Source organism: Scomber japonicus, chromosome 14, assembly GCF_027409825.1.
Source record: "Scomber japonicus isolate fScoJap1 chromosome 14, fScoJap1.pri, whole genome shotgun sequence".
NCBI classification, from domain to species: Eukaryota; Metazoa; Chordata; class Actinopteri; order Scombriformes; family Scombridae; genus Scomber; species Scomber japonicus.
Window position 1 is genome coordinate 12,597,655 of NC_070591.1, and position 25,052 is coordinate 12,622,706.

At 39.2% G+C, this 25,052-nt stretch overlaps 1 protein-coding gene across 2 annotated transcripts in view; it reads left to right on the plus strand.

Annotated features, from left to right (window-relative positions):
• Positions 1–25,052, plus strand: part of LOC128372949 (equilibrative nucleoside transporter 1-like) — a 37,061-nt gene extending 12,009 nt beyond the window's left edge. Inside the window, exons 1-13 of one of the 2 annotated variants that reach the window (XM_053333159.1) lie at positions 11,914–11,958; positions 12,425–12,516; positions 12,663–12,744; positions 14,497–14,660; positions 15,396–15,535; positions 16,530–16,664; positions 17,966–18,063; positions 18,371–18,452; positions 19,026–19,111; positions 19,562–19,670; positions 20,529–20,614; positions 22,110–22,309; positions 23,050–25,052. In XM_053333159.1, coding sequence (XP_053189134.1) covers positions 12,488–12,516; positions 12,663–12,744; positions 14,497–14,660; positions 15,396–15,535; positions 16,530–16,664; positions 17,966–18,063; positions 18,371–18,452; positions 19,026–19,111; positions 19,562–19,670; positions 20,529–20,614; positions 22,110–22,309; positions 23,050–23,161 — 1,323 coding nt within the window. In that variant the 5' untranslated portion in view covers positions 11,914–11,958; positions 12,425–12,487 and the 3' untranslated portion in view covers positions 23,162–25,052. Of the gene's footprint in view, positions 1–11,913; positions 11,959–12,424; positions 12,517–12,662; positions 12,745–14,496; positions 14,661–15,395; positions 15,536–16,529; positions 16,665–17,965; positions 18,064–18,370; positions 18,453–19,025; positions 19,112–19,561; positions 19,671–20,528; positions 20,615–22,109; positions 22,310–23,049 lie in introns of those variants that run through there. The other variant, XM_053333158.1, reaches the window with a different exon arrangement.

The following is a 25,052-nucleotide window of genomic DNA, read 5'->3' on the forward strand; positions in this document are numbered from 1 at the left end:
TAGACAGGGGGGGGAGAGAGACAGGGTGTGGAGGACTGTTTACCTACCACGACTATATGAGCAAACAGCAGAGACCAATGCTTAGTGTATCCAGACTCACATACAGCACAAAACCAGTCATAAACATTTCCTCAGTGCGGCGGTTCAGACAGGCTAATGTGTTATGATGGAATTATACATGGGTGTTATTTCTCACAGACACTTAAGAAAACAGGCTGTACTCTGAAAGAAATGGGAGAGAAACTTGTAGCATGTTTATTTCACATGCTGTTCTTTTTGGGCAGATTTACAACAGGACATTGTGTTGCATAATAGCATCAATTGATTGCACACACTATTTTTCCATCTCATTTAAATTACAAGAATTCAAAATTTATTACCACTCTTTGTGTGGGAAAAATTTGCTCTCACGTTTTTTACTGTCTTCGTTATCCTCTACTTGTGTTGTTTTGTCTTTGACTAAATGCCATGGACTATTAGATACAGTCAGCATTGACTGCTCCAATTCATGTTGTGTCTTTGTATTTAGAAAAACACTACAGTTAAGGGCGGCTGTGGCTCAGGAGGCAGAGTGATTGTACACCAGTTGGAAGATTGGCAATTTGATTTCCGATTCCTCTACTTGGCATGTCGATGTGCGGGCAAGACAATTAACCACAAATTGCTCCTGATGGCTGTTCCAACCGTGTATGAAAATGTGCGTGAGTGTTAGTTTCTTCCTGATGAACAGATTGGCAGATTGGCATCCTGCCATCGGTGTGTGAATGTGTGAACGTGACTTGTAGTGTACAAGCGCTTTGAGTGGTCAAAAGACTTTAAAAACACTATAAGTACAGTCCATTTACTATTAAATTATACTCTTATTATGCATTCACACAAACAACAGTGTTCAACTGAGTAACTTGTCATAAAACTTTAAAGGACCAGTGTGTAAGATTTAATGGCATCTAGTAGTGAAATCCAGATCGCATAACTATTTTATTCCATTTCTGCCAAATCTGTTCCACTAGATGCCACTAAATTCTACATGCTGCACCTTTAAAGCATACTTCCAGGATTGCAATGAGCTTTTCGGACAAAAAACATACAGCCCACCGCTATTGAAAGACAATTTAACACAGAGGAGCATTAAATTCCAGCAGCCTTCATTTACACACACAAAGCAAACAGAACAGCCAGCAAATGTCTCTTAGACAAGAGACTGCTTGAGTATATAAGGTATAGTGGCTGTTGCATTGTGCTTACTTAATACTTAAGGTCAGAGTGGTGTTAAATATCCATAATTAGCCATGATAGACTTTCACCATTAGATATCACTCTCACATCATCAAGCTATATGGAAACATGCACCTTTGACAGATGAGCAGGTGGATGTGGGAACTAAAGGCATGAGTGTGGTGGACAGGAAAAACCAAGAGCAATGTATACCAAAGACAATCATACTTTATATTATAGAATCAAAATAGAAAAGAAAGAACCAGCCTATGACTGACTGGAGTCCACTGCTTCTGTGCCTTTTTTGTAGGGCCAGACTGATAGTGGATTTTACGAGGCAGTAAAAAAATCCTGATATCGATACAATGGCCGATAATCTTATATGTTAGATGTACCATTTTTTGTAATGGTCCCTTTGTAATGTGGTTATCAAACACTTAAAACAGTAAACTTTTTAGAAATGTAATAATTATAAATAACTATGAATAGAAAACGACCAAAAAAACAAACAAACAAACAAACATCTGTATGTATTATATTAAGAAAAATATACAGAAAACGCTGCTTAAATAAAGTAAATATATATATATATGTATGTACAGTAAATATATGTAGCTCTACTTTTTTGTACCACATTATGGACATTTCTTTTTATGTGCTAGTGAAGAAATGAATCATCACAAATACAAAATTCTGAAGTAACAACCAACCAAAGAACTGGCAGACTGCTAATAACATAGCCAGAAAGCCATGGGGAGCAGATGACATTTTTAATACCATCCTCCCACATCAAAAAATACTATTAAATATCCCCCGCCTCTCTCGAGTGACGGTTTCAGGTACAATCGGAAATTCTGAATTGAGTGTGTTTGCATTGAAATTGTGAAATGACTGGTATATTTTCTTTAACATTGTGTCACTGCAGATTGCGGAATACATAAAGTTATGCAAACTCACAAAAAGAAAATGTGTCGAAATGAATGCACGGTGATCTGAGTACTACTTTTTACAAGGAGAACATGAAGGCGACACCGCAATGGGTTTGAGGGGATCGCTGGAGCTGGGAGCACGCAGACTGAATCAGACACAACAACCCTTCACAGACTCTGATGATAAAGGTAGGACATTTCAGTGTGGTGAACTGAAGCCAGACTTTAAGAGACTAAATGTCTCCGTCAACCTGCTGCGACCAATAGTGCAATTATTTATTCGTAATTCACCGCAAAAGTGACGTTTAAAGGCGATTTTTTTCTGTTAAAACAACCTCAATGGTTACTCGTTTATATAGAAGGGACTGTCTCTGCTTTGTTTGGGAGAGATTTTGGTCAATTTTTACGCTTCTGTGACTCAATTTGATGTCTTTAACTCTTCACGAGAGACACAAATAGAGAAGAGCACCAGTGTTGTTGATATTGGAGGTCCAGCACGCCTCTTTTGTTTGCATGGAGTTGAATTTTAGCGCCAACTTCCAGCGTGGTCTGTCCGGTGATCTTGATAACTAGCGAGGCATAAAGCTTGTCACTGCGGGAGGGCTGCAGTGCGGCCACAGTGATGTGGGTCAAATAGGTAGCCACGTGTTGGCGTATTATGTCTAAAAACACCATTTAACCACAGCTTCACAGGTAATATGATGATGAAATTGCTGCAGGAGAACCTCAACAAGATTATTATCCATAGAAAGCATTCAACACTATTGTCTGCTCATTTAAACTAACAGGATTGTGATAAAGAAAGATATTAATTTGCATAATTTGAGTCCTAAATGCTGCAGGTCATTACCTATTTTTGGGGGATGTGCATCAGACATTCACATTAAACTCTTCCATTACAGTAAACGTGGTCATTTTATTTTACTACTTTGTATATTTTAGACCAAGATCTTCTCTGTGAATTGCAGGCACCCTGTTTTAAAAAGACCATGTGGAGCGCATGATGAGCGCGCGTGTGTGTGTGTCGTGCAGCTTTAATTTAATTTTCAGTTATGCTATCACATGGAGAGATAGTGTATCACAAGATGTGACAGGAGTAAAAAATAAAAAGGGAGTCCTTGAATCCTTCATCTGCATGTCAGGAATAACTCAAAACGGAAATGTGGTGTTTAAACAGTAAAGAGTAATATAACAGGCTGAATCTGTGTCAAATCTGTGTTTATATAGGTCATTAATACAAGTCACTGTAATATTTTATTTTAATTACTTTTAAATGCTCATGGTACCTAATGGTGAGTCTAGTCTCGTAATAATGTGTTGTTTTTTTAATGTAAGTCTTTATAGGGGATATCTGTGTTTTGTTAGTTAGTATTTCTCTGTAACGGTCCCAAATGACGAGGGATGAAACTGACTCTTTGGGAGAAGCATGTTTCCTGGCTCAGCTCCATGTCACACGTGTTTGTGCTATTTGTGACTCTGCTGACCCTGAAGCAAGGAGAGGAGCACACCAGAATGGTGGCTTTGTTTTCCAATGAACAGCTGATGGGACAGCAGCAGCATCCCTGGGTGCACATGAGTGGGAGTTTAGTTTTTCCCTCACCTGTTGCCTGAGTTGACCAGCGCGTTGCTATTGTCTAGGCTTGCAGAAGAAAGCGTTAATCATCTGGCTGGTGGTGGTGTGATGATTAGATTAGTTTAAACTGACTCATCAAAGGAAATATGGAAACCACTGTCTCTCTAGTGTTAGTCATTTAAAGCCATTAGTGCTGACTGTAGTGAAGTGGTGTGAAGTAGAGGTCCTAGTTCATGTGTCAGCCATTTATATGGACAGCTTGAACAAACTAAAAAGACAGGCAGCTGGAGATGGGCTTTGTTCTCTCTGTCCCTCTCTCTCTCTCTCTCTCTCTGTCTCTGTCTCTGTGGCGGGAAAGGATTTAAGGCGTAAAGGGGTGGGTCAGGATGAAGAAACAATGGATTTTGAGACCTTTCATGCTCTATCATCTCCTGAATTTCCCCCCCAAGGATTATTTACCTTTATGCTGCTCTCATTAGTGTCTCATTTCCTGCTGTTATATATATTATCTTGATTACATCCTCTAGAAGGACCTGTGTCTGAACGTAAGCTGCTTTGTTACAAAACAGAGTTTAATCACATGAATACATGTGAACCTGTCCAAGCCGAATAATGGAGCGGAAAGAGCATTGGGTTCAGATTTCATTAGATGTGCTGATTTTAGTAGCAAGTCATTTATGAAAAGACATATAAGGAGTGGCGCATGGTGTTTGGAATGAAGCTGCACCTCTTTTCCATTCAGTGCTTCCTCAAGAGGATGTTTGAAGTCTTAGAGCCGAAATACTATTAATCTAATTCTTTCAGAATAAGTCAGTTTTAGTTTATTGTAGAGCCTGACCGATATATTGGCCTATATATCAATCAATCTAACTTTATCAATCTTTATTGATATACCACCTTTCATACATGTTTTTGTTTTTTTTATTTATAGTTATTGATAATGATAAAGTCTCAATTTTTATTCAATAAAGTTTATTGTTAAACTGTGAAATGTAATGTCTCTGTTACATAACTTTGTCACCTGTGTTTGATAATCATGTAATATATATAATATTATCGGCCGTTATATTGATGATGTAATTTTTTACACTCCCAATATCAGTATTGGTGCTTGGGTCAGTTTTGACTGGCAAGAATAACAGGTGTTCAAAACTGAGGTATAGTTTCATTTAAATGAGTTAAATGAAGCCTAATAATAAGTTGGAATGAAGTTGGCTAAACAGGTCGAACAGGTCCTTTATAAATAGTGGAAATGGGAGTGGGAGGACAAAAGTTGCACGGGCGACGGACGGTAAGACAACTGTATCTTGATACAATTTAATTCCACTTTTCTTCCACTGTGAGCCGTAAAGTTTACATTAACGTCTTCTCTACCTGATGAATGATCCCGCAGAGACAAACAACATGTGCCAAGCAAAGGTTAGCACAACCAGTTGTTGTCAGAGGCTTGTTTTGTATTTAATTATTTTATGGGTCTCCATCAGTTTCTTTGTCTATCGGTGTCCAGTGTTACCTTGGCCTGCTGTGCCCTCCTGCTGTGCCACTGAATATCCAAATGCCTCTCTGCCCATGTGGAAGTGATGAGTTGACTATGTATTTGGCCACCTGTCAGGGTCATAATGTGTATTCCCTGAAATGAGCTCAGGTTATTTAATCTGTTGAGTTTTATTTATTTAGCATTTATTTTCTATCAAAAGGATTGAATTTTGCCTGCAGGTGACCTGAAAGGGCTTCAAGTTGTTTTTTAAGGGACGGCTGCTCGCTGTGAGACCGGCTCCTGACCAAAACCAAAGTGTGTGTGTGCATGTTTTGGAAAGCAGAGAAATATTTTTTAGGCCGTGTTTTATTTGCTGCCATGGTGACAGCAGGCTGAAAATACTATTGAAAGTCAGATTGACAATAACACCCTGCTGGCGTTCAAAAGATGACTCGAGTCACCACCGTACGTGATGATTAGTGATCAGAGGTTGCCAACTTTTTTTTCTTGCAGACTTTTTTTTTTCTTCTCTTTTTTTAGAAAACAAACTAAGGTGCTTGCAGGTTTAGATGCATGATTGCTGCTTTTAATTTAAAATACATATTGGGTTATAATGCAGACTACAGTATGGACTTTGTGTTGAGCTAATTCGGTCATTTGTCAGCACAAGCAATTCATAATGTGTGTTCAAGGCCATCTGATCATCTGTGAATTCTGCACATTTATCGCTTTACTGCAACAGTGCTGATGAACACTTTCAGGAAGCTGATGTTAAATGTGATTAAGAGGTTTGGTTTCCGTCAGATAATCCAGCCGAGCGTGAAGTGGGCTTTTTTCTGTTATCTTGGTATTCTGACAGCTGTATTTTCATTTTTTAATGATTATTAGTAGTTAATGAGCACATTTCTGGACTGATAAGCTGTCAGTGTGTCTTTACCAAGAAGTGTGATGAGCTGATTGAAGCTAACATGGAGCCATTTCCTCTCACTTTAGACACATTTGAATGTTGTGATTCATCTGAGTAATTTTCCTCCTCTTAATGCAGATGTTTATCTCTAAAGTTAAGGAACAATTACTTCCAGTATATACTGTAATAATTACACTTCCCAGTAATTGTCTCCTTTTCAGTAGCTAAACAAATGTCTACTTTGTGATTACTCCAAGTTCTTCTTATCGCTGTATCACAAAGTGAATGAAATAGAGCGAACATGGTTAGTTTGAGCATGTAATAAATGCACAATGTGATGTTGTTGCTATGACAGCAATGACTTAAATCCTGTGCTGAACTTTAAGGTGTCTGCACTGGAGGTGAAGCATAAATTATTCTCTTTATTATACAAAAATAGTCAAGCCACATTGAAAAATGGTAGTTTTTGGCTGCTGTCACCCTTGTGTTCTTCCTTTTTCTCCTGCAGTTTGTCAGATGGTGTACTGAACTATTTGATTTTTCCTCTTATGGCAGGACAGAATCGATAATAATGTCCTTGAAAGAAGAGCAGGAAGAAACACGGTGTGAAATTGGAATCGAGGTTGTAAAAGTCAATGTGCTGCAACGTAACTGTAAAGTATTCTTGGATGCTGTCGGGCGAGGCTGTTGAGCAAGCTGCTTTTTATGTTTGCGTGTGTGTGTCGGTCATTCTAGGAACAGAGTGAAACTGGAAACTTCAGGCACAGATGTGAAGAGCATATGAATCATCACTGATGATTTTGAGTTGTGTACAGGAAGCCTTCTTTTAAAGAATTGGTGTGACAGTCATTTCTGTGAACATCTGATGGGATTTAGAGGAAAAAGTCAGTTTGATGACTGTCTGACCAACGAAAGTTAAGCAAATTCTCACATTTGTATTAAATGTTGCAATCTTTTGCTTGGACAAATGACTAATTAAATAAATTGGTTAATAACATAGTTCTTTAATCTCACTAATTGTTGTCGCTCTATAATAAGTTATATTATCAGTCTGACACTAATACTTCCCTTGGACATAATGTTACTATTTTTATTTCCAGTTGTTCTTATTGCTTGTTTAATTACTTATTATTTATAGATGCTTTTTCTATTTTCCTTGTAACACTGTACATTTCACCATTATGGGACTAATAAAGGATCTTATCTAATCTGATCCAGGCCACTGACAGCTTGTTCCTACTCCAGCCCTCTAACTGGCAGCTAGCCTGGATGAGATACATGCAGCAGGACAGCTGGTTGGTTGGAGTGTGACTTAAAGAAATAATTAAATAACAAGTTATTAATAATTAAGTTTAACCTCACTGATGATTTATGCACTTTATATGTTGTTTTGGATTATTGTGACATTATGTAAGTACATCTGGGGTTTGGCTGTGTTTTCTCTGTGTGAGGAAATAATCTTACTGTACTGTGCTGTGTACCGCCTCTGTCAATTTTAGATCTGCAAGTTTGGAGAAAACATGTTTTTGTGGTGTTTAAATACTGAAGGGGTGCAGCACACACACACACAGTACATAAGAGTGCTGCAATAGTACATTATTATCCTGTTTATACTGCAAAAAACACACAGAGTAGGAAACTGCAGGATCATTTATAAACAATGTACACTGGATTTAACTTCAGTATTTTATACATTTCTGTTTTGCTTACAAAGGACAAACAATACTTTCCATCCACTGATTGTCAGCACTTTAATTTAATATCCCTTGTCCCCAGTTTACTGTTGTTATCCCATTTGTGAAATAACCTCTTATTAGATTGCTTGAATGGGAAGCTGTTGGGTAGTTCTTAAGATCCTGAGCATCAGGGTTGAGAAATAAAATCTGTGATAGCTGAAGTTGTACTGCACATTTTTGAGGTCTTTTGGACATTTTTGTAGATTTGTAGCGTCGACAAATGACATCACGTATATTTGATTCACTGATACCGAGCTCTACGACTCAAGTCTGGCACTGTTGTTGCTATTATTCAGATACATTTTAAATATGTCACCTCTGATTGTGGGAAAAAATGAATAAATCTCTCCTGTTATCCAGTTACTCTGCTTAATTGCAAGAATGCCATTTCAGTCTGGGCAAAGCAAATCTCACGACTTTGATAAGAGTGCTCACTTTTTTTCTATAGGCGGTGGGAAATGACCTCAAGGAAGTAGGTTATTCTTCCTCCTGCTTCATCATATGACCAGCATCAAACTGCTCTGTGTGTCCGCCTGGGAATAAAGGCCACCCTGTTAGGGAGGTATGCTGGTGGAGACAAGAAAAATGAACTCCTGTCCTTTTCCATTAAGATTTAGTGCTCGAGTCACACTTCAAAATACATACAAATGTTTTTTTTACCCCTATTTTCTCTCATTTAGTCATTTCAGCTGTCCATTTAGTCACGGCTGGGCACTGCTGGTCTGGAGGGAGCAGCAGCACCAGATAGACAGACATGTGTTACCTCTATTACACATGGGGTGCTTTCCATGCTGCTAATTAAGCTTCCTCCAGTCCTCGCTCTGTCTTCCTCCAGCTTTCAACCTGGAAACTCATTAAGGCCCGCCACCATTGAGGATGTTTGAATCCCTTTATGGCGTTTGCAACTCTATGAGAACCGCATGTGTATCCTATGCTGTTGTTGTTGTTTTTTACCAGATGACAATACCCCTTTGATCATAATCCGGTTATTGATTGGTCCGCTGACCTGATGGGACATCAAATGGACCAACTTTATTATTTATAACACAGTATGATGATCTAAGTTCTGAATAACTTCAGTCATATTTCTTCATAAAATTAAACTGTCAAATGTAAAATTGTCTGAGTCATGAATAACAGCATGTCAGCATTTTCCATGTAAAATGCACTTTCTGTTCTTGTTGTCTCAAAATAGCATAACTATGCTTTATTCTATTTTAAAGCATTTATAGCTGTTTTAATTCCTCCTCCACGTCATTTCTGTGCTGTCAGGGATTAACAGATTTTTGTGGTCTATTTGTGTTATTTCCGTCAGTCATGTTCTGGCCAGCAGACGCTTGATGAATACAGTTTCTTGTGAGAAGAAACCTCAAGCAGGAAATTTAAATTTTGCAAACTGTTAAAGAGAGAGAGAGAGAGAGCGAGAGAGAGAAAAGGGTTGTGTGACCAGGCCAGGTTTTCAAGTTGCATACTTAAAATTTTAGGCACAATTGTGACCTGCCCCTGTTTGGAAAGACTTGAACTATATTTTGTACCTTGACGTTAGAGAAGGAAACAATATATTACCATCACTCCCGTTAAAAGTCCCTTTCATTGGAGTGCTTATTGTTGGAGTTGGATGTCGCTGAGAGGCCAACTAGTTAAAGTGTCAGCCTGATGCCAAATTTGGGTTTTGTACCACTCTACAGACTGCAAAGTGTGTGTGTGTGTGTATGTGTGTGTGTGTGTGTGTGTGTATGGTGGGCAGCGTTTCAACACCGGGCGACTCGTGCCAGCTGGCTCATTTTGATGATGCGTTGGGTTGAGAGAGGCAAACTTCACAGGAATCTGGGAAATGGCTGAGCCAGTGTGTTTTAAACTGAGGCACCAGAGACTCTTCTTATATCGTCAACATTAAATACTAACTGTATATACTACAGTATCAGTCTTTACAGCAGGGTTCCCAATTAACTTTTTAGTGAAATCTCAAATTTTACCAGCTATTCAGTAGATTACAGGTGGAGTTTTTTGGCTGGTTAGTAAAGGAAATATCGCAGCCACTTGCATATTTTACCAGCAGGTGGCTGACGCTAATTTTGAGCCCTGCTTTATAGTTAGTATACAAGAAGTCAACATCCTTTTACCACTTTATCCCATCGGTAAATGATACAATACGTGCCGTCAAATGTTAATGAAACCGCAGCCTATGTAACTGCCAATTAAACATCGTTTAAAATGTTTTATTGTCCCCAAAACCACAGATATGTTCAGTTTTTCCAGCTGTGAGTTGCTCCTTTTTATTTCCATTGTGGAAATAGTGTACAAAAATCAAGGGTTTTTAAGTATGCATTGTGACTTTTTGAGTGTACTTAATTTAATCTTCTCATTTCCAAATGTGAATACACTACATACTCAGAGCCTGCTTAGACTCAGTATGAAATGTACGACACAGCTACAGTTCTTTATATTATCTCAAATATATCTCAGCTGCTTTTCTGTTGGAAATTCTTGTTCTGTATCAGCTGACATATGCACCACTATTTATGAGTGGTGCTAATATTATTATGTTGGCCCGAGTTCTCTAGTTTTTTTATCCTAGCTTGCTCCCATGGTGGATATCTGCAAGTAAACATATTAAGACTTAATGTTTTTTGACACATACAGTCTCATGTCTGTTGGGCTGTTGTCCCATCTCACATGCCACTCAGACTCTTCTCAATCAGTTCACTATAGTTAAGATGTGTATCACACAGCAAGTTATATAGTGTGTGTGTGTGTGTGTGTGTGTGTGTGTGTGGTTTCCTTCATATAGAGTTATATAGAGCAGTCTCTGTCCTACACTGAGAGCATACTCATGACCAAGCAGATCAACCGTGGGATTCACCATGTCTGTTAGCAACAAGTAAAATAGATGGAAGAGCTTAAACAACAATGTATTTAACTGTGAATAAATCAAGTCATAGCCGCTGGTTTTATGTTTACTGTGAGCGTAATTAATAAATAGGTTGCGTTTTAACAGTGTGACCACTGGCTGCGTTGTAATCTGTTGCTGGTCGATGCTTAGTGTGCATTCTTGAGGTCTAACAGTTGTGTTAAATGCATTTCAATTTGAATAGTAGACCGTTTTAAACCTCCATGTGTATAACATTAAATGCAGATGAAATGGGAGCAAACAAAACAGTAACACTCACAAAGCCATTGATCAATAGCACTGGAAGTAGCTTGTTAATCAGCAGCTGGTCAATCAGCACATTGAATTCAGAGCTGTTGCATTTAAGTGATCCATTAACTTACTGCCCTGTGCTGTTTAGTTTGATTTGATGCCAAATTGCTCTTCTCAGAGAAAAGTAGTTGGATTAGTATGTTTGGAGAAGGTGTCACACAGCTATCTGAGCACATCTTCCATCTGGTTGAAAAGATGCAAGGAAACAAGGGAGAGAGAGCATTAAGCATAAAGATATAGTGTGAGAGAAATGCAGGGGATAGAAGAAAAAGAAAGCCCAACAGACATGAAATAAAGTGCTGAAGAGGAACAGTGAATGAAATGAGGTGAGAAATTGGTAGAAAGTGAGGAACATGGAGGGGAAACAGGGAGAAATAAGGGGCACTGTGTAGATAAATTGAAACATAGGACAGTAGTGAAAGGCAGAACACATGGGGGGGTTAAAAGCTTGGAAAGGTGTGGTGGAGAAATGACAAAAAAGCAAGCCCTCAAATTCTCTCCTCTTTAGCTGTTTTTCTTTTTTTTTTACAAGCGCTTCTTGTTTCTTAGGAGTCTCGCCAAGGAAAGACCTGACCTTTCACTGTTTACAGTTATCCTGGAATGATGGACATGTAGGAGTTAATGTCTATATGCCAAAGAGCGTCATATATGCTTGGAATGTAAAATGTAAAAATGTGTAATAAGGGTTGGGTCATATGGAGAAAAAGGGAGTTTGAGGCAGAGGGAGAAAGAAGGAAGGAGGGAGGGTACGATGTAGGCTGAGATGCAAAGATGAGGGGCAGGTCCAATAGGCAGCAAGACAGTTGGGTGTCCACCTACAGACCACCTTCTGTATGGTATAAAATGAAGCATGCACTGCTCCTTTGCTTCTAACCAGAGGAAAGAGGAGTCTATTGTGCCTGCTTGAATTCTGCTCTCAGTAAGTTTCATCAAAGTGTTTTTCTTTAAAGGTTAAAGGAGACAAAGATGTTTTTTTGTGTGTATTTAAAAGAAAATGCTCTGAGCTTTTTGAAGGATGTCTTGACTTGTCGTAAACTTGACCAACACAAGGTGCAAAGTTTCCTTAAATTCCATGTTTAACCACTTAGATTATTCTTGTAATGTCTCTCTGTAACCTACACGGCATCAACATCAGGAAGCAGAGGTGTTTTTGGCATGCAGTCTATTGAATTTGGTTAGCTGACTTTAAACTTCACCAGCTTGTTTAAGATGATTTACGTTAGTTGTCTTCTTTCTGTAAGGATACCATTCAGCAGCCCATTATTAAATTGCTGTGTTGGCTCATACATTCATTGGTTTATTCAAATATGTAAATAAAGAAGTGCTGATGACTACTGATGATGTGCTGGTAACGTGGAAACGTGTTTGTTATCTTTGTGTTTCAGACCTGGTGCCACCCTGATTAGACCCTGACTGAACTCTTAGCTTCCACTTCCTAAAAAACAACCATGACAGCCATCAATGCACCTCGGGACAAGTAAGAAAAACTCTGAATAGTAACAATATTTTGTTTCCAGTGTCTGTTTTAGTTTCCGTTGAGTGATTTAGTTGTTTATTGATAGTAAGTTGAATGACTTCATTGATGTGTACTTTCATGTGAACCTTCTTTTGTCTCTTTCCCAGATACAATGCAGTGTGGATCATTTTTTTCATCTTGGGCTTGGGAACCCTCTTACCGTGGAATTTCTTCATGACGGCAACAATGGTGAGTGAAGTGTATTTTTAGGACAGTTGTAAGCCCCTCGATGCGAGAACATTTTCAGGCAAATGCGGTTAATCTCAGAAAAAAAAAGGACAGATGGAAGTGATAAGAAGAGCCCTGTTGGTGGCCTGGTGGTTAGTGATTAGCTAATTAAAGGGTTGGCCCCTACTTAGAGGAAGGTCATCTAACTCAGAGAAAAGAAATACTGTTTGTTTGTATTTCCTCCCTAAAAACCACCTGGTTTCACTCAGAATGGCTAACTTGCCTCCAGTCAGATGGATTTCTATGGCAGTGGTATATCCTATTTAATCCTCTGCCATTATTTTTGAGGTTTAAGGGGTTAACTTCTTAAAATGTGGAATTTTAGTTTCATTATCCTGGGGGAGTTCATTTGGACACAGCCTCAGGGAGGAAGAGCTAATAGCTTTCTTCCTTTCGTGGGTTATTTTTTCCTTTGACAAAGAAAAGCTGGCCAACCATTTTTTTTTAACCAATAAGTGAAGAGGTTGTAACGGAAATGTAAAAATGAAACCTTCCCCAACTTTGTCTGTTATCATTCCTACGTGAAGTACTCAGACCATATTTACCGCAAAAATCCAACGGATGTGACGTTTTTTTTGCGTGCTACTGAGTGCTTTGGCTGTCTCCTGCTAATATTAACAATCCACCGACAACAAAAACAGTGCTTTCCGAGTAGAAACACCCTGAAGATATCAGCTAGCTGCCTCTGTCGACCACAACACATTTCGCAACAAAAAATTCTACCGCCCACTCCCAAGGACAAGAGATAGGGAGAGGTACATAAAACATGATTTTGTCAACAAAGGAGCAGAAACAAAGTCCTTACTGATAGCAGAACATAGCTTACGCCTTAATATTTTTCTGTTGGCAGTCCAAGGGTAGTAATAAAAACATATTTCACAACAAAACCGTAGTGCGTTACTTCCATAATATGATGTTCATTTGTTGAAACTGTTACTGGATATTGTAGTTTGTGGTGCTGTTGTATTGCAGTATACAGAGGGGACTTTCTGATATTTATTGTACCTCACTGATAGAAAACAGAAAATTTGAAACGCCTCTCAGAATCAGCCTTTTGGCACAGCTACTTTTGAGCTGTTAATTGGCTGATAGTATATTCAGTTGCAATAATATACAATGGGGGCTAAAGTCCACAGTTCCCCTTCTGTGCAAAAATGTTTTCAAGAGTTTATCTAAAGACAATCTGAAACTTGAGTGATTCTAAAGAGTCAAATCAAGTAGATATCGTTCAACCTTACAGTCTTTTTAGTCCCAAAGTCCCATTTGTTGTAACTAGACATCCACTGCAGCTCAGCAGGGAAACACAAAGAGGGAATTTGATGCTAAACAGACTACAGAGGTGACTGATATACACTTAATATGTCTAACTCAGAATGATGAAGCCTCATATCAGCTTCAGATAAACCTTTAAACAACTGTGGATTTTGGCCTCCATCACTTACATTGCAAGTACATTTGAAGGGAATCTTTTAACAGGAGGTATAATTACAATGATGAAGTGATGTTCACATGGACACCTGACTGTTGTTTTAAGACAGACTCAAAGGACTGTGACGCTGTCGTTATAATGTTAGAGTGACTTTGGTCGTGTTTCAAACTGTGTGCCTCTTACAGCTATGAACTTGTGGTGTTACTGTGAAAGACTGGTGTGAAAAAAACCAAACCCATATAAGCATCGTGTTAAATGAACATTCCTCCATCCTCCCTCCTCAGTACTTCACCAGTAGGCTGAAGGACCTGCCCACCTCCAATCAGACAGGTAACGGGACCACGGAGGATCGTAATGTCCTGGAGTCCAAGTTCAACAACGTGATGACACTCTGCGCCATGGTGCCTCTGCTCATTTTCACCTGCCTCAACTCTTTCATACACCAGAGGTACATAGCAAGTAAAAAAGAACCTAAAGAAACCTCATTCTTCACCTAAAGAAAGAGATAACTTAAAAATATCAATATTGAAGTTACGTATGACTTAAACACACTGCACCTGTGCCCTCCTCTTCTTCTCCTGCTTATTGGTACCTCTTGGTCACCACATGCCACTAAGGGTAATGTGATCCTGTTCTACTTCCAGTATGTTTGCTTTAATTAGAGCCGGATTGAAAGATCTGGGGTGGACCCAGACCAAGGCGAACTCTTCCCCTGCACAAACACACAGAGGAATGCTATTTATGTTCTCTGCCCCCCCCCCCTCCCATCTTCTTCTTTACCTCTGTTTACCTTCACTTCTGTTCCTTTTTTCTCGCTGACTCTATTTTCTTTACTTTTGCTGACTTTTGTCTATTTTCTCATACTGTTTTAACTCCAACGTGTTTACATTTTTTGATGAACAAATTGTGAATTGACCTTTAGCTCATACTACTGGGAGGATATCTGCTTCCTAAGAATAGCAATGACTCCTTACTCTGTTATAATCAGAAAATTATTAGTTTCACTTCTCTTCAACAATGACTCTGAACAGTATTTACTTTTCCATATATTAATAAACATCACCAAATATTTCTTTACTCTTTACTTATTTACTTTTTAAAATGGGTATGATTTATTATGTTGACTGGTGGCTTGTGTTGGTTTGTAGTTTACTCTTTACGTCTCTACTTTGTGTCTCTTCAGGATTCCTCAGAAGCTGCGGATCAGCGGCAGCCTGACGGTAATCCTGGTGGTTTTCTTGTTGACTGCCGTGCTCGTCAAGGTGGACATGGAACCACTACCCTTCTTCACCCTCACCATGTTCAAAATTATCTGCATCAATTGTAAGTTTACAGTACTTAACTAAGAATAGATTAAGAGCTGAAATTTTAAATCGATTAATCAATTATCATACCAATGAAAGTCACATAGCAAAATGAATGAAAAGATATTAAAACCCTTTAAAGCAGACTACATGATGCCTCAAGTATTAAACATTTAGGTGACACAGAAGCTGCAGAAGGAATGCACAGGAGAGGTTCATTTATTTTTTTTTGCCATGTGTTCAGTTTTGCTGACCTCAGTCACACTTCACAGCGTTTTTCATCAATTTAAGATAAATAGCTTTGAAGGAAGATGACGTATCAGTTCCACACCGAACTCATGCAAATGATTAATTCCACATGTCTTCTCCCTCTTTTACCCAAAATCATCTGCATCCACCATGTTGTGGAAAAACCCTTGTTCATAGAGACACACACACACACACACACACACACACACACACACACACACACACACACACACACACACACACACATTCCCTCGTACCATACTGAGCTTTTGAACACATACTATAATCTCACTGCGTTTGTTTATTTACAATAACTCACTGAGCAGCAGGGATAAGCTCACCCCCTTACTTACCCCTGTTGGGCCAGTCCTGACCCCCAGGTCCTCATGAGAAACATCGTGTTTGATTTAGAGCAGAGGACATCGTGACCTTGAAGCTTTGATATCGATGTCTGCACATTCCTCATAGTGGTCACGCATTGCACGATTTCTACAGCTAAATTAATTCCAAAGTTGCTGCATAAACTGTTAGAATCCACTTATGTGGGTGCAGTTTGTATTGAAAAGCTAAAGTAATAAAAATAATAGTTATGTAATGGTTATGTAAAGCATTTTGTTTGTCATCTTTCCCTGTTTGAGGCCTGTTTGACCAGGCTGCAGTTTTCCTGCTGCTGTGGGAAAACATTCTCTGGGTCACAGTGACACTTTGGTTTAAAAATTCTGATCCCTAAATATCCGAATATTGTTTTCTCTCTTTCTCTTCAGCATTCGGGGCGATTCTTCAGGGAAGTCTGTTCGGGTTGGCGGGGATCCTGCCTGCCTCCTACACCACTCCCATCATGAGTGGACAGGGGCTCGCCGGCACCTTCGCGGCTTTCTCCATGATCTGCGCTCTGGCCAGTACGTCTCACACATAAACCACCCATAAAGTACACAAAATAACCAACCAGTGCTGTGGAAGTTAAACTTTGTAGCGTAGTGTGTTTTTTCAGTAGATGTGCTGTTTGGTGAAAGATCATGACGGGCATTCTCACACAAATATGGTTCAGTTTCAGTGGTAAATTATGTTTTGATTGAGGCCGGCCAAATGAATGAAATTCAGCAGGATGTTTTTTGACTTTGGTTTCCTCGACAAAGTTCTTACGAATACAAAATGAGTTGCCTGGAATACGTTTTGGCACACAGGACTGTTTCCTGCCAGAATATTGTACGTAACACAGTTTGCTTAGTTCTTCCAACTAAGGCTGGCTCCACTGACTTTATCAAATCTGATTCTCAGTCCAAGTGAGTCAGCTACATTAATTGATTAGGCTGCAGGGTTGAATTACTGGACGTGTTTGGTTTCCTAAACTCTACATTGATTTCAGTGTAGAGTGCCACAGTCAAACGTCAAACATTTCCATTCACTTAAATGGGACAGGGTGTCCAAACCTTTGACTAGTAAGGCAATGCAAGGCAGCTTTATTTATATAGAGCATTTCATTCCCAGGGGGGCAACTCAATGTGCAGCTTTACATAAAACAAACATGTAACAGTAAGAATTGGAAACAAAAAACATAAAAACATGCAATTTGAGAAATAAAAATAAAACCTAATAGTAGTAAAAACATGGAAACATTAAAACAAAACAACATATGCAGAGATGTTCTTCAGCATTAGTGTAACTGTGATCTTTTTTTTATGCAGACAGGAGATGTTGCAGCAGCTATTCAAAATGTTTGCTATCTCTTTTATGCAGAGATCCTGCATTATTGAAGAAGATCTGTCACCATTGTTTGTTTTTTTTACACTGAACTGTACAATGTGCTTAACATGGCGTGCCGGCGTCATGTTTAACACAACATCAGTTCACTGTCCCGCCATGTCGACTGTCCCTTTTGCACAGATGTCGCTCTGACTCTGTGACTACCTCTGTAGTCGGCTTATTGGCGGAGCAGCTCTGCCCCTCCGCTCTGTGTCTGTACCTTTTATACAGAGCAGTGAGGCAGAATAAAGGCACAGCATTCCCGCCTTGAACATGCTGTGTAAAAGGGGCCTAGTTTTGAGACTGTGGATTAGACTGTAGAAAAAAACCAATACTGACTGAAGGACACACAACAACCTGCTTTTTGCTTGCAAGAATGTCTGTAGAGTTTAATTAATGCCTGCAGTACTAAAACATGATGATATACATTCTCTCTCTTTCTTGTCTGTGTGTGTAGGCGGGTCGGCCCTGCAGGACAGTGCTTTTGGTTACTTCATCACAGCCTGTGTTGTTGTTCTCCTGGCCATAATGTCCTACCTCGCTCTGCCTAGGATGGTAAGGCCACCTATTCTCTAAATTAAACACAATATGTATTACAGACTTTCCTTCATTCTGGTCTTTTTTTGACATGAGTTATTTGTTTTACCAGTTTCAGAAGTGCTCCACTTTTATTCGTGTATACTTTGTGGAGAGCATGTTTTAGACTTGAGGTCATTGCTGACTGATTTTAGATAAATGCTGTATAAAATTCAATGTTTTTTTATTTTGTCTTCCAGTGAGCATTTACAGCAACTCCTCCATGTATTAACTTTTCTCCCTTGGCTCAGCTCAGTGTGCTCATTATGGTTGTTATCATCAACAGGAGTTTTTCCAGTACTACATCGACAGTAATGGGTCCAGACCCTCCGCTGATGAGGAGAACAAAATGGACTTGCTCAAAAAAGGTAAAAAAGCAAAACAGACCTGCACAGATGTTCAGTTTCAGTTTACAAAAATGAGATAGTACTGAAGTTGGAGCTGTGGACACATTTTTAGAAAACATTTTGATCATGCAAACTAGCACATTTTTTCCTAAAATCATCATTTGTAACTTTGATTTAATATAATATGTGACGGCATAAGAGATGTTACATCATGATCTGATTTCAGAAGCACTGAACTAAAACTGTGCAGCAGTAACAGGATCAGGATCATTTATTCTTTAACGAAAACAAATATTGTGCCCGCTGGAATGTTTTGGGTCACTGTGAAGTCTAGTCTCCTGGACACCCAAAGGATTTTTGTCTTTACTACACAATGACCACAGAAACCAAACCCACTAAGAGGGATTGTTTCAGTTTAAGTTGCGGTGACGAGTCCGTGGTGTTAATTACTAGTGTGTGAGAGCGTAATGGGAACCCTGAGTTACCTAACAATAGAAATCTTGTGTTTACACCCTCGCAGATATGGGTTAGATTGTCTTTACTCCACGCGTCACTTGACCGACATAATGATAGAGGTGTTTGCTTGTTTCTCAGAAAATCCAGCAGAGAAGCGGCCGGTGATGAATCTGATGGAGGAAGAACCCAAACCCAGCGTGTCTGTGGTGAACATCTTCAAACAGGTGAAATGCAACCTATAAAAACATATGAATAAATGTCGAGATATTTCATTTTCTCACAAATTTTGATTACTTATGTCTTAAATTGTGACATAACAGAAGCTGTATGTCCCAAAAAAAATCCCCAAATCCTAAACCATAAAGCATCACGTGTTTTAAGCAACCCAACAACCCTCTCAGTCTCAGATTCAGTTTGAAAAATAAGGAAACAAGACACCTTTGACCCTAAACTAAACATACAATATGACACTTAATGTCTTTCTATCAGTTTGACCAATTTTAACTCTAGACGTGAGCATCCTGTCATCCAATCACGTCAAACTTACCACCTGTAGTCCGAGATAACCTTTTCTCCATTCAAGTGACCTTTCCTTGTGCGTTCTCCACCTTCCTCCTGACAGATTAAACTGGTTACATAATATTGATTATGTTTGTCTGGTGCTCTCTAATCAGATCTGGGTGATGGCTCTGTCAGTGTGCTTCATCTTCACCGTCACCATTGGAACATTCCCCGCCGTGACTGTTGAGGTCAAGTCGACTGTAGCAAATGAAGGGGCCTGGGGTGAGTCACCATCTCCAACATCTCTAAACAAGTAACATTAGTAATCTCTGTTGGCAGGATTACTGATGTTTTACTGAACATCTGCTGTGTTTTTAAAAAAAGTCTATTTAATCATTAATTATAACATTTAAACTTCTTTTTCTTCTTGATGAGAGGATAGTGGCCTGGAAGGAAATGTTTAGCTCCCAACATCACACAATTGGGAGCTTTGTTGTTATAATTATTTATGATTCATCACAAAAAAAATTAAAACCACTGTCTGCAACAAGCTGTGTGGTAAACATCAGGCACCACATAGGCACAGTTTGATGATTAACCAATATACTGCATACAGTAGGCTTTTAATTCATATTAGTAAAAGTTAAATAAAAGTATTTTGCACTGCCAGTATCACCACTTATCTTATCTTCTCATCACATACATTTTCTTGGATTTAATTGATGCTTTCATAGCAGATCTGCATAGTTAAAAGTGAGCATGAAAGAAATGTGTTTGTCTTTTAAGTAAGTACAATATCTCTATAATACTAACTCAAGTTTGCAGCATTCTCTTTCATAGAGGAGTGAAGCTGTTGTCAGTTTGGATTCCTACAACCCAGAATCACAGCATAAAATGTATAAAAAGTTTTACATGTTGCTCAGTATGGTTTTATACTGTATCCTGTGACAGCAGCCATGATACACTGCTGTGAATCTAAGCTGCAAACTAACAGCTGCCGTCCTCCACCAAACAGAAAGCCACAAACATGCCTTCAGAGGGGAATCCTAAATACTCGAGTACAGGTTTTTTTGTTAGGAGAACACATCTGGAGTCCTGTCGTCGTTAACAACAGCTCTGTTTGTTTTGATCTCGTTTCAGATACTTACTTCATCCCTGTGTCATGTTTCCTCCTCTTCAACGTGATGGACTGGGCTGGCAGGAGTCTAACAGCCGTCTGCATGTGGGTCAGTATCAAGACACTGGAGCTGGAACATAAATGACACGTTTAACGAATAACAGGACTGAACATCATGAGACTAAAAAGCCTGGTCCAGCCTCAGATTTGAGCTGTTCAGTTGTTGATCAGACCCCATGAAACATGCTCCAGGTGTGCAGAGATCTGGATGAGGTTCTGAAGACTAGACTTAAGCTTTTGACAGTATTTGTAAAAGACTTAAGCTTATTATAAATTTAAACTCTGATAACTATTTGTCTGATCAGTAATGAGAGTGACCTGCACTTCAACTGTAATCTTCACCCAGCCATATTAACATCCAGAGCAGCTGTTTGTAAACACTTTTTGCCTATATAGAGTCTATTTTAAATGATCACGTCCAAATATTTATTGTCATCTGCTGTTTTCTGGCTCTGTGAACAACAGACACACTATTATGGTTACATGAAATGTTTACACGTGAATAAATCACTGAGTCATGAGGGGGAATGGTGGAAAAACATGGAGCAGTTGAGTGGAGTTTTGTTGCTAAGAACAGAGGTTTGTTTTGGACAGAGACGTGTGGGGGAGAGAGTACTGTGTGGAGGAAGTGGTTTCGGGGGTGTTGAGAGTCAGAGGAGTGACAAATGTTTTTTTAGGGCTTGCTCCCTCATCTCTTAAAGTATTTTTATATCTAGATGAATGAGGGGAGCTGACTTGAACCACTGACAAGCTCTACCGCACGTCTGAGCTTCATGTCCTACAGTCAGATTCAATTTTTGGCCAATTTCCACTCTGCTACAAGCTCCAATGGATTATTTTAGGTTCATTGTATTTCCAGACATCTGGGTTACTCATGAGGTTGACTGAAGTGCGTTTTCAGTCAGACTCTTGCGTTGAAGGATCAGATGAGTAACCTCGTCTCCTTCAGATTTTGCATGTTAAATGTCAGGTTCTTTCCTCGCAGAGCATACATACACTTTGTCCACAAACAACTAATTAACAAATAAGTCTAATTTCCTGCGATCCAGAGGAAATAATCAAATTGAATCATTTAATTCTGTACAAACACAGTAAAGTTAAGAGACCCAGTCTGACCTGCGCTGGAATGTCAGAGGCTTAGCATAATTAAGTTTGAAAACCTGCTTCAGCAGAGCGTCCTGGTATTAATGCTGATAACAACAGTCAGCTGCTGCAGGAACATGTGAGTTCATTTATCATCATTAGATAAAACTGATCAGGATGCTGACAGTTTCCACTCAGGTGCTTCATGAACTTGAGTTCAGGTTTGTTGGGTCATTTGTGTCTTGAAGCAACTTCTCGTTTGTCCTGATGTCTCCTGCGCTGGATCGCTTTAAGATTTTGTCACTGAACTCATTGAATTTGAAATCAAGTATACAGTTTACAGCTCATAAATCTCAAATATTGTAAAAAAGAAAAGAAAAAAAGAAATCCAGATGTTTGAGTATTATTGCTGATTGACGTGTGTATGGTTGATGTCATCTTGTCTCTCTCTCTCTCTTCAGCCCACTAAGGACAGTATCTGGCTTCCTGTCCTGGTGCTCCTGCGTGTCATCTTCATCCCTCTGTTCATGCTGTGTAACGTGCAGCCTCGTAACTACCTCCCTGTGCTGTTCCACCACGACGCATGGTACATCATCTTCATGATCTTCTTCTCCTTCTCCAACGGATACCTGGCCAGCCTCTGCATGTGTTTTGGACCCAAGTAAGGACTTCATACATACACACTGTGCTCTCATAGAAAAGACATATAAGACTGACACCTGTTAGTTTTGATGGATAAGAAGGTGAATCTCTCGGGATTTACGTAGTTAACTATTTCGGGTAGTTTTTTTAAAGGTGTAGTTCAGCCTTTCAGGTAATATCATTTATTTGCTTTCATTCCAAGAACTGTCATATCTGCACATAAAGTATAACACTGGTGTCAGGTGGTAATTAGTTTAGCTTAGCAGAGGAACTACTGTAGGAGTCGGGGGAATCGCCTAGCCTGTCTCTGTTCAAAGGTTAAATCATAATCTGTCGACCAACACCTCTAATTCTCAAATTATGAAAGATTATGTGCAGAACAATTTCTTGGTTAGGAGCAACATTTCTGACGTCCCTGTTGGTTTTTGGCAACCTCGTGGTGATGACAAGTCTTTACAGCTGGCCAAAAAATCGTTCCATACATAAAATCAAATGTTCATATTTTTACAGATTAGATACATGTCAGTAAGCTGATGCAGATTTTATTAGCTTTAAACGGAGCCAGGCTAATGGTTTTGCCATTTCTAGTATTTATGTGAAACTACACTAAAACACGAGACTGGGGTCCATCGTCTCCCCTAACTCGCATCAAGAAAGCCTCACGTTGAACTATTTGAACACAAACACATTTGAACACATCATATTAAAGGTGAAGGACTCATTCCTAATGAATTTTGTCCCTCTGTTGTCTCTGTACAGGAAGGTGCCGCCGCATGAGGCAGAGACGGCGGGGGCCATCATGGCGTTCTTCCTGTCCCTCGGCTTGGCTCTGGGCGCTGCAGTCTCATTTGCTTTCCGGGCCATGATCTAAAATCTCCAGTGGATCCTCCAGTAGACGTAGATTAGACCAATACGCCTCCATCTCTCCCAGTCACGACCTTCATGGGAGGACCTCTGAAAAACTGGACTAGCCACCGACTGAGAGGACGAGACAGCATAGCAGACTAGAGATCTCAACCTCGGTCTGTCAGTATTAGCGACTCCTCATCAAGCACCATGGCAACAATATAAGCTGAAAACATTTTAATGAATACTTTTCCCTCCAAACTCGGCAGCACAAACATGTGTGTGCCTCTTCTGTTTCGGGGGTGGTCATTTACACTCTACGCCATCGGTCAAACCGGTTATTTCTCTGAGATAAATATAAGAGCAGAGCGTAACTCATCAAGTGAATCAAAACCAAAAGTTGTTAAAAAGAAAATCAGTTGTGGACTCGTCACTTGTCATGTAGAAAATGGCAGAAAACCTTTTGTGGTTCTGTGTAATTTGAAATTTTCCCAAATATCAAAAAACTGCCAAATCTTGAGTCCAGGCCTTGTTAAAGAAGCGTCCCAGAGCCTCATTCATAAAATGTTTTTTTTTACACTTCTAAAAAACAATCAAAAAATGTGTAATTTCTTTAGTCTTATAGAGTTCTTTCACTTTAAATATCGTTCACTTTCTGTTAATCACATTCATAGAAACCACATGAAATTGGTTTGTATATAAAGTCTTGACATTGTTTTTATAAATGAGGCTCTCAGATGCTGCTGTTTGACACGTCCACATTCACTGTTACATTTAAATCATCAACTTTATAAACTTTTTTTTTTTTAAAAGATGAATGAAAAATCCTCGACTTGGATTCACTAGCGTTATGTCACCGTGAACTGTTGCAGCTTTTTTTAAAACTCTGATCAAGCCAAATACACAAAGACATGGGAAACTGATGAACTTTGAAGGGAGGTCATGACTCTGCAAACAGCTACTGTGTAAAAAAAAAAAAAAAAGAAATCTGCTTTGTTCCTTCACTCTGCTTCCAGCCTCGACTCGGGTCACTTCTGTGGCTTCCTCACAACAAATCTGTGATATCTCGAAGAATGTAAGCCTATAATCCTGAAACCAGGGGTTTAATCTATAAATGTAGGCTTGGAAACCTTCCTGCTCTAACTGTCTTAGAGAGTGATGTTTGTCCGTCTGGTAGATTTAGATAACACACGCCTGGGTCTACATCCTCAGCCCACATTTGAGGGCTTTTATGTTACTGTGTCGTCCTGATTTTAAAAAAAAAAAAAAAAAAGCAGCTGTCAGCAGTGAGATTTTTTTTCTTTTTAAAAAAAATCTCACTCTTCAGCTGTCTTTGAGATGGTGCCATTTCTCATCAGACGTATTCTCATGGAAGCTCCGTTTTATATCAGAAGTAGTAGTAGTAGTTTTTCCAAACTTAAATCAGTTTGTTTTTATGAATGAGGGTTTTAAAAGGCCACCTGCCTGTCAGTGTTATATTTTTGTTTAGTTGGATATTTGTGGCCTATTGGTTTTTTGTTTTGTTTTTGTTTTTAAGCCTGTTTTAGTTCACAATATTATTCATGTTACCACCTGTATACATCCTAACCGCCAGTTTAAAAGCACAACGCGTTGGTCTGTTCTTCCATACTGTGTGTTGTGGTTGGCATGGACGACTGAAATGTTACTTAACCGTGTATTGCAGCTTGAAACATTTCTGTGGTAAAAAAAATGTATTTTTAAGAATCTGGCTCCCCCTGTTGGTCATTTGTGGTAACACACCACTCAACATTTCAGCACCTGATGAGGTCGGATGTGATCTGGCACTGAAGAAATATGTGATATGAAACATCTGGATATAATAGTTTCATCAGGTGATACAAACAGCTGCTGGCTTAATTATCTGAAAGGTTTATTACAAACTGTCAGCTGATCTT